At 41.8% G+C, this 14,730-nt stretch overlaps 1 protein-coding gene across 3 annotated transcripts in view; it reads right to left on the reverse strand.

Annotated features, from left to right (window-relative positions):
• LOC121298768 (multiple C2 and transmembrane domain-containing protein 2-like) overlaps positions 1 to 9,931 on the reverse strand; it is a 49,079-nt gene extending 39,148 nt beyond the window's left edge. Inside the window, exons 1-5 of one of the 3 annotated variants that reach the window (XM_041225977.1) lie at positions 9,789 to 9,931; positions 5,295 to 5,546; positions 4,481 to 5,066; positions 3,851 to 3,913; positions 3,031 to 3,139 (exon numbers count right to left, since the gene is read on the reverse strand). In XM_041225977.1, coding sequence (XP_041081911.1) covers positions 3,031 to 3,139; positions 3,851 to 3,913; positions 4,481 to 4,984 — 676 coding nt within the window. In that variant the 5' untranslated portion in view covers positions 4,985 to 5,066; positions 5,295 to 5,546; positions 9,789 to 9,931. Of the gene's footprint in view, positions 1 to 3,030; positions 3,140 to 3,850; positions 3,914 to 4,480; positions 5,067 to 5,294; positions 5,550 to 9,788 lie in introns of all 3 variants that reach the window. The other 2 variants (XM_041225975.1, XM_041225976.1) reach the window with 2 other exon arrangements.
• Positions 9,932 to 14,730: the final 4,799 nt, after the last annotated feature.

The raw sequence follows: 14,730 nt of genomic DNA on the forward strand, positions 1-14,730 counted from the left end.
TATCCAATGTGTAATAAAAGGTCTCCAGAAAGGTTTGGGGCTTTCTTTCAATACAGGCTGTTGGGTTGCTTTAGACTCAATTGCTGGGAGGCGTGTGCATACAGTAAATGCATTTCTCCCACACGCCAGGTTTAAAAGAACAAATACACGCGAAATATAGGGGCCTGTGATTTGTGTGCGTTTTAGATACAGAGCTCCCTCGCTATAACGCGGGTCTCAGGGTAGACACAATATGAGCGTTATAACCGAACAGCGTTATAAACGAGGAAGGAGTGGGGGGAGCCGTGGGATGCATAACAACACGCATCTGACTAAAATACTAAATCAAATAACTCCCTCTCTATAATGCACATATAGTGAAGCAAAAATGTAACTTTCCGTGAATTAACCATGCATAAAACACCATGTAATCAACACTATAAAAAAAGCCAACATTCCCACTCGTGGATCATTTTAATTAGCAGTTTTTAAACTATAAATTGTCTGGCTAAACAGCAGCTGGGAGTTCAGTTCAAAGCAACAGGCAAGCAACCCAAATGAGAGAAGGAGAGCAGGTCGTCGGGCGAGGGGAAGAGGGAATGGGCTCGCACCAGACTTGGCTCCCAGAGCGGGGCAGAAATATCTCGTTTCCCGGAGAAAGCTGCAACTCCTCTCACAACAAAGAAGTAAATACATGAGGAAAGATGACCAGGTAATAGGCCTAATATTTATTTAGTTAGAAAACGAATGTTGAATAAGATATCTGTGTTATAAAGTGCCAGAGCAGCTTTTTTTCAGTTCAGATACTGTATCAAAAGAGAGAGACAGAAACGGAAGTTACACTGATAAGTTGTTTACAGTTTGAACAACATCGGTACTGTATTTACTGGGGAAATATTGCATGACTCACTAGTATAGGGAACTGGGGGACACGCTGTAGGAGCGTTATAGCCGAGGCATGTTATAACTGGAGAGCTTTGTGTTACACAAACACACACACACACTATATATATATATATATATATATATATATATATATATATATATATATATATATATATATATATATTTCTGGATGTACAGTAATCGCTTGCACAATTAGATCTTACATTGAATTGAGTATAATATGGAATTTCCTGGCAGCACAGTGGGAGGTGGCAGATTCCCGTCTGGTAGGATATAGGTGATGTATGAATTACTGTGTTCAATTCTCCAGGCGCATGTCCTCACAGTTCAGAGCAGCACACACAATCCCACGCTTCCGCAGCTCTGTGACAGGATGAGGCCTGTGTTGACAGCACAGCACTCTGGAAATTGTTTAGTGCAGTTCAACAGGGATCTCAGGACTGATGCCACTTCAGATTGGATTTTATTTGTTGGGGTTTTATTTGTATTTATTTTAATTGTGTTTTTTTTTTTGTTTTTGTTTTGTTTTTTTTACAAACTGGCTTTTTATCTTTTTTTTATATATATATTCACAATTAAACTAAATTAAAAAAAAAAACAGATTATTCCAATTTTGTTAAATTCTTTTGTAAATCTTAGTTGTTCTATTTCTACAAACTAGCTTTTCATTTTTTTTTTTTTTTTACAATTAAAACCACATTTTTCTATTTAATTTCTGGTTTCATCAAATTCTGTATCAGACATTTTTTAATGTAATGGTTTAACTGTTGATTTGTGTGTGTGTGTGTGTGTGTGTGTGCCAGTGTGTGTCTGCGTCAGTGAGTGCGTGTCTCAGTGTGTGTGTCAGTGTGCATGTGTCAGTGCGTGTGTGTCAGTACATGTGTGTGTCAGTGCGTGTGTGTATCAGTGTGCGTGCATGTGTGTCAGTGTGCGAAGCACTTTGGAATCCTTGTGATGAAAGCTGCGATACAGACAGTGGCTGTAAAGAGGACAAGGCTGTTGAGCCAGGACACAGATAAAGTGCGTTGTGGGTTTCTGGATGCCACACTAGAATCAGTCATGGCTCGGAATGGGTTAACCCAGTGCTCTCCTACAGACTCTACAGCAAGAACAGTATCTCTCAGCACAGCAACACACAACCAGTGTGGTGAAGCGCAACGGTGACGACAGGAAACCGGAAACACACAGCCCTTCAACAGCACTGTGAAGGAATGCAACGTTAGCCTTGATAAGCAGGGTGAACCCACAGGAGCTAGCCTATGTTACTGCAGCTCACCATCATCAGCACAAGAATAACATCTGTATTCATTCAAGGAGATTCAGTCTGCCCAGTGACCCGGCCTGCTGTACTTTAAACCACAAAACCATTCCCCCTCAAGCCCTATCTTCTAAACCACAGAGAAACTGAATCATACTTCAAGTAAACAGTTACACCCACCAAAAAGTTTTGCTCACGCAAATCTACTTTTCAAATTGTTACTGCAATTAATTATAATTGAGCAGAGTCACGCTCTGGAGAAAGCATGTTTATTCACACTAATCGCAAGGCATCTTTGAAATCAAGAAGGGATTAGAGAATACTGCTAAAATTGAGGCTAGCAAAGAGACTTGTGCCCATTGTTTTTGCAATAAGTGTAGCGGTGAGGACAGTTAATTTGCATCTCCTGATGTAATGCAGATTGATGCAGGAGCACTGCCAGACTGCAGGTGACTGGGTGGGACAGTGAAGGTTAGAGATCTGTACAGGGGGGGAGAATGCTAAGAGCCGGGGGGAGAATGCTAAGAGCAGTTAAGATATGTTCTGAGCTTGACTAGGTTGTTCAATTACCAGCACCCCACAGCTGAATTCAAAACACCAAAGACACTGAAACTTTGCTTTGTCTAGCTTTACTTTGTTTCCACCTGCACTGCAATTAACACTGGGCCATATTTGCAAAGTGTTTACTCCAGTCTTTAATTCATTTTTTTTTTTTTTTTTTTTTTTTTTTTTTAAATGAAGTGAAGTTAATTAAAAAAAAATAAATAAATAGAACCAAACTACCTTTCAAAAAAAAATCAGAGTTATTTAAAGAATGGAGGAATCGCTTTGAAGATATGGCTCAGAGAGTTTAAAGTGATGGAGGAGCAGTTATCATGCCAGCTTACCTGAGCGATCCCGGATCACAAGGTTCCTTCCTTCCTTCAGATTAATGGTCAAGAGGTACGAGATCCTGCTGGGCAGGACGGCCAGAGAATCACCCCTCTCATCCACCACCTACAGGGGAGCAGAGGTGCCATTAGTCAGGGTGGCTGGCCTGCTACTGCACTTCCAGCCCACACCATGCAGCCTGTCTTTCTTTCTGTACTGCCATGAGCAGAATCTGTGTTCCCTCACTCTGCCAACCACTACTGCACACAGTCTGGGCACCAAAACAGGTACTGTACAGCATTCAGGTGACAAAAGAACGTCATGCAACTTCTGAAAATATCGTCAATACAAATGCTGAGTGTGGAAATGGAAAAAATAAGAACTGTGATTATGATATAAAAAAGGAGTAGCTGGGTACATACTGTACATCAGTAACACAACAACATTATTGTATTAAACATGCTAAACTTGGGTTCTGAATATTACTCTGCACTTGGCAGAGGCACAGTCTTGGTTTCTCACCTCTCTCACATTACAGGTGCCGAGTTCACCATCCCTATTCATCCCCTGCATGAAATAACATTGCAACCAGGCAACCAGCACACATACTGTATGATATTACTGATCCCCACAGTGAACAGGCAGGGTTCAGGAGAGACACCCAATTCCACATCCTGCACAGTGAAGTGCTATTGATTACAAGGCACTGCAGTACTGATAGAAGTGTAAATAAAATTACAAACCTCAAACTTGAAGTACTGAAATGATCTTAAAGCTGATGTCAAATGATCGTTCCCAATATAAAATCGAAGTGCGGCTCCCTTGTGTAATACTTACAGAATTAGCTGCAAAGAACTGAGAGGTCTGCGAGACGTCCAGCTCATTGTTTTCAAAGTGTTCCTGTAGAAACAGCAACACAGAATGTACTGTTAATGGTTAATGACTGCACACACACACACACACACACACACACACACACACACACACACACACACACACACACACACACACACACACAATTGAATTCAGTAAGCTACCTTTCCACAAACTTGGCAATAGCTGTGAGTGAGTGTCACCTGGCTTTAACTATAGCTCATGCACAAGCAAGATCAGACCAAAAGCATCAAGCGAAGGGGTAGCAGGGAAAAGCATCAAGCGAAGGGGTAGCAGTACTGCAGGGAATGGATATCACATCAGGAAGCGCTACCCCACACAGTCAAGCATTGATGGAAAGAGATCAAGCACATGATCCCAGTGCACCACAAAATCTACCTGGAGCTTTAACTGCAGCGATAAAAAAGAACATTCTTTGCACTATGCAAACCTAACAGATAACTAATACTGTGAGTCATCATATGGACCACTATGAAAGGTATAAAAAATTGTAATTGTTTTGAATTGTTATTATTATGGATTAGTTTCAGAAAGGCACTGACAATGTTCAAAGTTTACATTTAAAACACATACCTCACTTAGGTCTTCAGTGATCTCCACTGTGGGCACTTCACCCTGTGCAGCTGCAGCAGCAGCAGCCTCTGTAGTGCTGAACTGGTTTGACTCCTCTTCACTCTTAATCTCCGATAACAGTGTAGTGTGTGACAGTCCCTCCACTTCATCAATGCCCATCTTTGTCTGCAGAGACTCCATCGAGCCCCAAGCCTGGTTCTCCGCTGGCATGGACAGACGGTTCCTCAGATGCGTGGCAGCACGGTTGTTGTTTAGGGCTGTGTGTAGCGGCAAGGGTGTGGTGTTGGAGGGGAGCGGGGCTGCCCTGTCTGTGCTGGCAGCTCCGCCGTGCAGATGCCGAAAGTCTGGGACCGAGGTACTCATCATCCTCTGGTCCAGAACTCGCTTCTTCCTGACCTCTGCTTTAGTGCTGTCCTTCTTTATCTTCTTGATGCTCAAGTTGGAGAAGAAAGGCTTAGCCCTCTGTCGGAATGATGCCCAGGCGGTAGGCTTGTTGGGCTCCATCGTAAGAGGTGGATAAAGTGAGGACAGTGCTCTGTGCTCAGTCAAAACAGCCTTTTCTTTGTTACTCTTATTTTAATGCAGCCTGCAGGGGGGAATAAAAACACAAACACTAATGATGTCTGCAAAAAGAAGTGGTGTCAATTAGGTTAAGTGTAACTACTGTAACAACAGCCATCACTTGAAAAGCAGAGACAGAAGTGTTCTTGTAGGGAAGTACTGTGTCCCTATGTGCCGTGTTCTTTATACATATTTTTCACTGAAAACAACTGTATTTATTACTATTATTATTTTAAATGAATTATTCTCTCACCCCGAGATAACTGCCTCGGAATGGAAGGCATGTCACAAACCCCTTGCTCTAGGAAAGCACATGGCTCAAAGGGCAATTGGCTTTCAGTTCCTCCTAGTCTGGTTCACATCTTCACAAAGTCACCCTTTAAATATCTGTCAGAGTTGCCCAAGCAAAGCCATCCAGGAATCAAACAGCAGCCTTGTCTCAAAACACCTGCGTGTTCTTCAGTGTTTCCAGGAAGTGCTCCGGTCCGATACGATCAAGGAAAATCTACTGCAGCAAAATACAAGTAAAGAGGCTAAATAATGTGTCGCTTAGCATTGTATTCAGCCAGCATGGTATACTTAAACATGCCACACACATACAACACAGGTGAAGGAAAAACCACAAATACATGTTTCTATACAACCTCATATGCAGAACAACGCAGTTTTGCCTATTCTCTAATCCCCCTAATCAGTGTTTCTTTCAGGCCAATCCTAATAAAAGAAGCGAGTTTTAAAACATCACAGCCTTCAAGGAAGGTCCCGACCGGCTGGAGAATAACACCACTGTTCCAGCTCCAGAGCCATGGCAGAAGGCAAGACGCTCACTCGCACACACCCCAGCATGGGGAAAGAGGCACATTTCCATTCACCTTTCCAACGCAATGGAAGCATTCTGCTGCACTTGTGCTTAAGTGAACGGTAACAAAAAACGAAACACTGGCAAAATGTAGAAGGCATATCCCTTCAATACAATGACCGACACAACACTGTGTATTGTTCTACCAGAGTGTTAAGAATTAAGTGCAGCTCTTTAATGCAAATGCTCAGATGAGCAGAAGATATGGGCTGTAATGTGGTTTTGGGAGGAAAGCGAGCGCTAAGTGCCCAAGTAAACAGCGATGAATCCACTGAGAGCCCTGGCGCTCTTTACAGTAACTCTGAATTAACCCTGCTCATGCTTAGCCCTCAGTGGGGAGTTACTGACTGCCTTGGTAACTTCATTACATTCAATTACAGGGGTGCCAGACATGGCTTCATTTCTCTTTACTGGTCCCAATACAGCTCTGGCAATGCCTTGACGTTCAGTAAGGTCGTGGTTCATTAAAGTAACACATTTTCCTTTCCAACTTTTAAAGTTTGTACTGTAGTTAGCACAGTGCCCAAGTTGCATTAATGTGTTCCATATTCTGTCTGTGAAATGTATTATCAAAACCTTCTTTTCAGTCATTCAAATGGAAAGCAATGAAGAGGCCACCTCCAAAGCAGCTGCTGATGAACAGTGGAGTACTGGGCACAACACTGAGGATATCCTGCTCGCTATTCTTCTGCTTTCACCAGATCAAACTATATAATCTCCTTTTCTCTTTTGCATCTCCATTTCCTCTGTAAACATACAGTAGAGTTATTGCACAAGACAGTCCTACCAGACAGAATCACACCACACCACTATACTGTCACAGGCTGCCTCTATAGCCAGCTGAACCCCCAGAAAAGTTATATTTTTTCTTCAGGGATATTTGCTTGACACCGTGTACTGTAATCACAATCTCAGGCTAGCTGTGCAATACACTGCTTGATAACAACTGCACCGGATGGCAGGGTGTCATAACACTGAGCTGGATTGCACAACACCTGGGACGGCAATGCAGATTAAAGAAGGGGTGAGCAGCGGACACTAACAGACTCTCGGTCATACGGATTCTGGCACAGGCCTGTCAGTGGAGTGTCTCAAATGACCAACACTCTGCATGTGGGAGTAACAAGAACTCTGTGGGTCCCAGTAAATCACTGGCCTTGATTCTCTATGGAATCTACAGTCACTGTGTACAAAATATTCCTGAAAGTGGTTCTCTTCTCAGCTGTTCTTTATGTAAACTGGAAGACTTCACATAATTGTTGCACAGTGTAACTGTGTGAAGACGCTGGGATTATCAGTTCTGTAGATGAGACTCTCCTTGTTTTTGTGCAGTTGACCCCTCTCCCAGCACGAAAATAACATGAGCATTGCTCTGAAAATGTACTATAGAAACGCTAACAGCATTTGAATACTGAGCCATGCACGTTTTTGACAAACAAAACCTTAAATGTTTTAGCAGCGGACAACATTTGAACATTTAAACATTTACCTACACTCTAAATTATTAACTCCCCTGGTCCAGGTTCGCTTATCAGAAGGAAAAATAACAACTTCCCAATTTTGGAAACTGAAGACGATCTTATTTCCTGCGCTGAAGGGCAGATTCTTAACCCCAGCTATTAAATACAATGAAGTCAGGAGCTGGAGACACTCCAGAAACTGGGAATCACAAAGTCCTTTCTCGGAACAGTGCTGCAAAACTGCCTGCTCGCATTCTGGACATTCCTTGCATACAGATCTGTGCATCCAAACAATCACGTTCCACAGGCAGGTAGTAATGGAAGACTCCCATTGTGTAGCAGGTTGAGCCATTGCGGGTTTTCCTGTGAGTTACCTGTACAAAAGGTGCATGCTGTTCCTGATTCAGCTCAGGTGTGCGATTAAGCTCACAATAAAAAGATGGAATGGCACACTACTGACATGTGATAGAGGAGGCTTACATTGTATTCGGACTGGCCAACACAAAAAGTGCAGGGGCACCGAAATGGAAAACAAAACACTAAATTAAAATAAAAAAAAAAAAAAACTGATGAAAATAAACAGATGCTATCGCTATATCCTTATGGAGCCACAACACACCATCACTGTTTTAGTTTGTTTTCCTTGGGGTGGAAAGCCCCCTGAACAACATAAACAGACATAAATACCATTGTGAACTGACACACACACACACACACACACACACACACACACTAACAGCAGCAAAAACAGCAAGATAAAGAATCCCCAAAACAAATAAGAGTTCAGATTAGTTTGTACAAATCTTGATCTCAACAAACCACTTCCAGCAGCACAGCATCGATGGGGGCGTCTACAATATTTACAAGAGATTATCAACAGAGGGTCACGCAGCCAAGAGGAACAGCATCCTGTAGAAATGCATGGAAAGAAACCCTGTCCCTGTTGCATGACCAATAAGGGTCCGTAAGCCGAGTGGCTCCTACCTGTAGTTCATTGCTTGCTAATCCAATGGACGCTCTCTGAGCTCCAGCTAGCCCAGGATCGGCTCACTGGTCTTCCTCCCAGCCATCTGCATGGGGATGGGTGTGACTCATCATCAAGCTGCCATGCATGTGGTGTATCTCTCAACCCAAGCTGTGCACATACTGCACAGCACACTGAGGGGCATTCAATGAACTGGGACAAAGCGTTCTCAGCAGTCCCACTGATAGACCACAATCTTGGAATACTTTACCTGAAATAGCACCAGTTAGTCCAGGATCACTGCTAATCGGGGTCTGTCAAACCAGCCACAGTGTTCAACAAGATTTACAATGATTTAATATACAAGTGACTTCGGTTCAGACAGTTAAAACAATTGAAATGTTTACTCATCTTTTCCATTACAAAAACACCTTACATCACAAAGACAAAGTGTACGGGCCATGTGTATGAGGCAGCAGTCCCATTACAGCATCTGTGTTACCTAGAAGTGATAATAATGCAGAGAGCATTGTCATGGGATGATATGCCAGGAATTGGGATGCTTACTGTACTTTAAACAAAACAGGTAACCTAACCTGACCCAGTGAAGACAAGAAATCACCAGTCCTGACCTTTCCAGGGGCGTTACTGGAGACAGGAGTGCTACTGGAGACAAACAACATACCAGCCTGGGAAGTGTTGTGTTTTTTGGTTTTTCTTTTTTTTTTTTTTTTTTTTTTTTTCAGAAAACAAGCCAAACTCTTTTAACACTCTGTAAAAATGTGTCTGGTTGTTAATGATAAAAGATAAGGTGTAATTATAGCCTCCATCGTGAAGACCAGATAAAAAGCATGTGCCTGCTTCAAATCGACAGACAGCTACCGCAGGTGGAAACTAGTTTACTGGGCAACAGCTTCTGCAACAGATCTTACAAACCCAAGTGGCATTACCGGATGAATCATACTGCACGCTTTGAAACCCTTAACATGTCTGGCACAAAAAGCATTTTAGTGCTTTGCCTTGTTAAGAATGACTTGCTTTCAGTGTCTGGCTAGGCATCGGGGTTTATGTAGCCCAATGCATGTCCGCTCACCTGTGCCCACTCACGTCTCACGAATCAAAGCGCACGCATCAAAGGAATAATAGCGCACCCATCTGAAACAAACGACGTCCATATGCAGTCAGAGACAACTACTTCCCAGTGTTTGCAAAACCTTCCCTCATGCCCTGTCACTGATATTACGTGAAAAAAAAGTTGAAATTAAATTATTAAATGTCTTTTATTTTGTTTATTCATTTTAAACTAAAAATGAAAGCGCAGTCGCTAAAAAGTACTAAAGGAAAAAAAAAGAGACCAAAAACACAGTAGCACACCTGGCAATGTGCGCATGTTGTTTTACCTCGATGCAAAAATATGTATTTTACTTTATCAAGTTTCAAACCATATTAAGTCAACGTTCTTACCCGTTTCTCGGATTGATTCATCCTCTTCAGACAGGTGATCCAGCTGCAAAACAGTTTAATGGGAGTCAAAAGTATTTCAAACACTTCGCATCTGTATACCCTCGACCGAAGACTTCCTCGTACACAGCGCACCAGGCTAACGAGGGGAGGGGCTACTCCAACGCAAGCACAGGAGAGGTGTATTACACAAAGATGGCAGGAACAGGTTTGACTATCTTGTCATAGTGGTTCCCTTTACTGTAGAATTATAAACGATGCACACTCTTAATTGGTTATAATAGCTGTCAAACTGTGTTTGAGATTTATATATATTTACTGGGTACCGAGTGAGAAACCAGTAAAGGTGTATGCATTCCAGTTTCCAGTTCCAGTGACCAGAGGTTTGCAATAAAACATTTTTTTATTAAAAAAAAAAAGTTAAAGTCAAAGTCTTTTATTGCTGTACTGCATTTGAAACCAAATCAAATAAACATGTAAACTTTGAAGGACTATAGATTTACTAAAAGATAGTCAAAGTACAAGCAGCAGCTTGCCCAGCTGCTAAAGGGTTAAAGTAAACACTGACCTAGATGTTATGGTGAACAGGGCAGTAAGTGCAGGATAAACTGTCACACCCTAGCCTTCTAGTCGCTTTTAGTCCCTGCCTTCTTAAACAAAGCCCTCAGGCATTAGTTTGTTCCACAACAAGATTGTTGCTGCTTTTCATGCAGGGAAGGTTGACGTGTGTGAGTCAGGCAAGGAGGTTAGTCAGCATTCTAGGGGCAGTGACTGTGTTTAAAAATATGTATATTTTTAAATTTTGTAAGTGCTCCACCGATGTCTATAGGAAGTCCAGAATTAGCTATTGGGATATTTGACTGTAACCCTTTTTCAGTGACGTGTTTAAGTCTTGGTTGTGTTTTTAAGGAGGACGGTGTTTTGTTCATCATTTGCTATTGCTTCCTTTAATGTACTGAGTTACTGTTCATCTGGCTGCAGCGCCGAGCACCCAAATGTTTACGGTTGATGTGTCATTTGTTTTATAAACCGTTGATGACTCGCACCCTCTGTAATCTGCGTTTTTTGTATCCAGAAGTGGCTCAACCTGTCCTTGCACTGTGCTCTTCTCTTTGTGGATACCAAGAGGGAATAGCAAGCTGTTTAAACACTGCACTGGAAAATGAACACTCAGACAAAGGGTGACTTTGTTTCAGACACATGTACCATTATAGCTCAATCACGAGAGGAATGTCTTTTAGTTTAGTGGACTACATGATTGAATATATGACTCCTATTGCGTAACAGTTTCACCCATTCCTGGTTTTGCTACGAGCTTGATTAGCCCCAGTGTGTAGGTAACAAGCTCAGGTGTGTTAATTATAATAAACTTTGGCTATGCAATGGGAGTCTGGTTTCCATGCCTGGACTAACCTGGGATTTAGAGTCAGATTAGAAAGTGACAATGAACATTGTGATTTGTCATGTCATTCAATTGATATGAATGATGTGTGCAGTCTAGATAGCAGCAGAAAAGTTGTGTCACTGTATTCACTTATAGGCCAGTAAGGATATTCAAAAACTTTCAGCACGTCTGATCAGATTGATTCTCTCATGGTGATCGCAGTGGTTCAGAGTGTGTAGTTTTGTCTGATCAGATTGATTCTCTCATGGTGATCGCGGTGGTTCAGAGTGTGCAGTTTTGTCTGATCAGATTGATTCTCTCATGGTGATCGCAGTGGTTCAGAGTGTGCAGTTTTGTCTGATCAGATTGATTCTCTCATGGTGATCGCGGTGGTTCAGAGTGTGCAGTTTTGTCTGATCAGATTGATTCTCTCATGGTGATCGCGGTGGTTCAGAGTGTGCAGTTTTGTCTGATCAGATTGACTTTCCAGACACTTGGCCCCCGTATCCACAGCTCTTTGTAGGACGGATCCCTTCTTCTCATGCCAGTCTCAGAAGGTACTCATTCAACATTTATTGGCACAGGAACACGCATATCCTGCAAAGTCTCTTACCCAAACACTGACAGAAAATGAACAGTTCCTGATCTCCCGGACAAAGGGCGTACTTTATTTGAAAGCCTTTCAGATCATTTGTTTGACGAGCGACTGCCAAATACCACCTGTGTACAAATGTAACCTTCTTGATGTGAAAGGACGGAGTGTTCACTTGCCAGTAAATAACTGCTGGATAAAGCGATAGGTGCAAAGTGTGCCAAATTATATCTTTTTTCCACATTTACCATTGTTTAAACATGAAACAACTCCTTCAGTTACTGACAACACATTCCAGTCCTCAAGTCTGGATTAGTTTAGTTTTTTTCTGCCCTTTTTTAAATGATCAGATTTATTTGAATAATCCATTTCAAAGCAACAAACAATGACCTTGCACATGTGAATGAGATGTGATCTCACTGAATGAGATGTAGTAGCACTCCATCAATCTCTTGAAATAACTTGTGTGGAGCGAACTCAGATAATGAAAGTCTCCGCTTTCTTGTATCCTGGGCTGGGTTACCAGTTGTACACTTGGACAGATTGGGACAGGCTTTTCAACTCACATCACAGTGCATTCTGGTACGTTTTACCTGTCTCAGGTACCTTTCACTGCAAAACTACACTTAACAGAATGCATTGGGATGTGCGTTTAAAAATATCAAACTGTCCTAGTGTATATGGAGTCATGTGGTAACCCTAGTCCCAGGTGCAGCAGGAAGCAGATCACTCACATGTTGCGTACTCGTTTTTATCACTCAGTTTCTTTAAAAGGTTTGTGAGAAAAAAGTGGATGTGATCTGTGTTAACAATTATTGAATTTGGGGAATGCAATCATTAACCCATATTGGATGGATACGGTTGGATTCGAACCTGGGATCTTGCAATTAATGATCTCCCATTGCTTGGTATTTTATCTGTTTCTAATGGTAAAAGGAATGCTGCAATTTTAAACACAATACTATGCTCTCTACTGCCACCCTGTGGAAGACTGGAGCTCTGCCTGTGTTGATAGATTTTACACAATCTGCACTTCTGATCTGGCTGCTGTTGCATGTTTCTTGACGTCAGACTCAGGAATCCTAAGTACAGAACTAACTTTGACTCCCAGTGTTGTTCCTGAACAACTGCATTTCTGGTCACATTTCAGGACGTCCCTACAAACCTCAGTCAGATCATTGTCTCCATGAAATTATCATTAAAGTCTAATTAAAAATGAGTGTCTGTGCTCCTGTTGTCATGGCAATGCCACTAGTAAGACCTCATGCAGTTCTGGTATAAAAAACTAGAAAGAGTGCAAAGAAGACCGGGCTTAAAAAGCATGTCATATGCAGACAGGCTAAAAGAATTGAATCTGTTCAGTCTTGAACAAGAAGACTACGTGGCGACCTAATTCAAGCATTCAAAATTCTAAAAGGTATTGACAGTGTCGACGCAAGGCATCCCACTCATGGAGACACTTTTTTGCTAATTTTGGGATCAATAAGCTACTAACAACCAAACGAGCAAGCAGAGAATGTGCCTCAACTCCCCAGTAATGTTGTTGAAGCTGACACCCTTTCTCAAGAAGCTGCTTGATGAGATTTTGATCAATAAGCTACTAACAACCAAACAAGCAAGATGGGCCGAATGGCCTCCTCTCGTTTGTAAACTTTCTTATGTTCTGGTCCATCCATGATCACTTAAAGTCGTAAAGTCTAATTAAAAATGAGTGTCTGTGCTCCTGTTGTCATGGCAATGCCTGCATACAAACCACCCTCAGATCCCACTCATGTGCTAATGAAAGGATTGTGATTATTACACACACATCAGCACTGCACTGACTGAGACAGAATGTGACACTACTAGATATCTGGGTGTTACTGTATTAATAGTGTTTCGGGTGTCGTGTGTGCAAGTGTTACAAGTGACCGTTCCCTCCCATCCTATCTCACCCCATCCCATCCTATCCTTTATGGCTCATGTAGCTGGAGTTCAGGTACCCAATCCTCAAAGCTGTAGGGCTGTTTTTAAATTGATCATTACAGGTAAGATATTAGTTATGTCTTACTCCTAATGATCATCTTGGGTCTATCACACCTGAATCCACGGTGCTGTGAATAATTGAAGGGAGCCCCAAGTACACAGTAAAAGCCAATATCTTTACTTTAGTGAATGCAGGATACAAATTTGTACAACAATCTCTAGCATAATATCTTAGTCATTCGATAAAAAGTTCACTAGAATATTTATTGTATAATGAAGATAAAACAACACATTCAGGGAAAATAGAACGCAGGTTAACTTAATATTCTCTCTTGAATCTGAAACGTCTTGTTTCATCGCCATGGCAACAAAGTCCAGCTTGTGCCGCCAAACGGTCTGAGCCTTCAAACCGCAAACAGCTTTCCGAGTGAACTATTAACGACAAACAATTACCAAATACATAGTTCTGTCTGAAAAGATCCATAAGCAAAGCAGTGTACTCTTGCACAGCAAAGTGAAGAAAGACTTCTACAAATGTCTCTTTCTTCCAGATCCCTTTCTTTCACATTCATTGTTTGATGCACTTTTTATTTCTCCATAAAGAGCATCCAGACCTATGGAGCTTTAGTTCTCTAGCTCTATATATTTCTTTATATTTACTATGTATTTCTTGTGTGCACACAACACAGTAAGAAGGGAAGGGGGAGGGCTACCTGTATTTTGAGCACTTAGCAGAGCCTTGAGAAACAGGTCAGTATTACAATCTAACAGCTGATTTTAACAGGGGCTGCCTTGTCCATTAGAAAGCCTTATTGCAATTCAGTTGCTGTTTTTGAAGCTTATATCATAGATGGGTTTTCTTTTTTTTTTTTTTTTTTTTTAATTGCTTACTGGTACATATGTTCCAGCAGTGAGGTCTGGCATACGCTTGAGTGCTGTATAAGCCGAGGACATTTTGCTGGTGGAACTTTATGAAACTAAAGGCAGTTCCACAGTCCTGAGCA

The sequence above is a fragment of the Polyodon spathula genome, chromosome 24 (genome assembly GCF_017654505.1).
Source record: "Polyodon spathula isolate WHYD16114869_AA chromosome 24, ASM1765450v1, whole genome shotgun sequence".
Lineage (NCBI taxonomy): Eukaryota > Metazoa > Chordata > Actinopteri > Acipenseriformes > Polyodontidae > Polyodon > Polyodon spathula.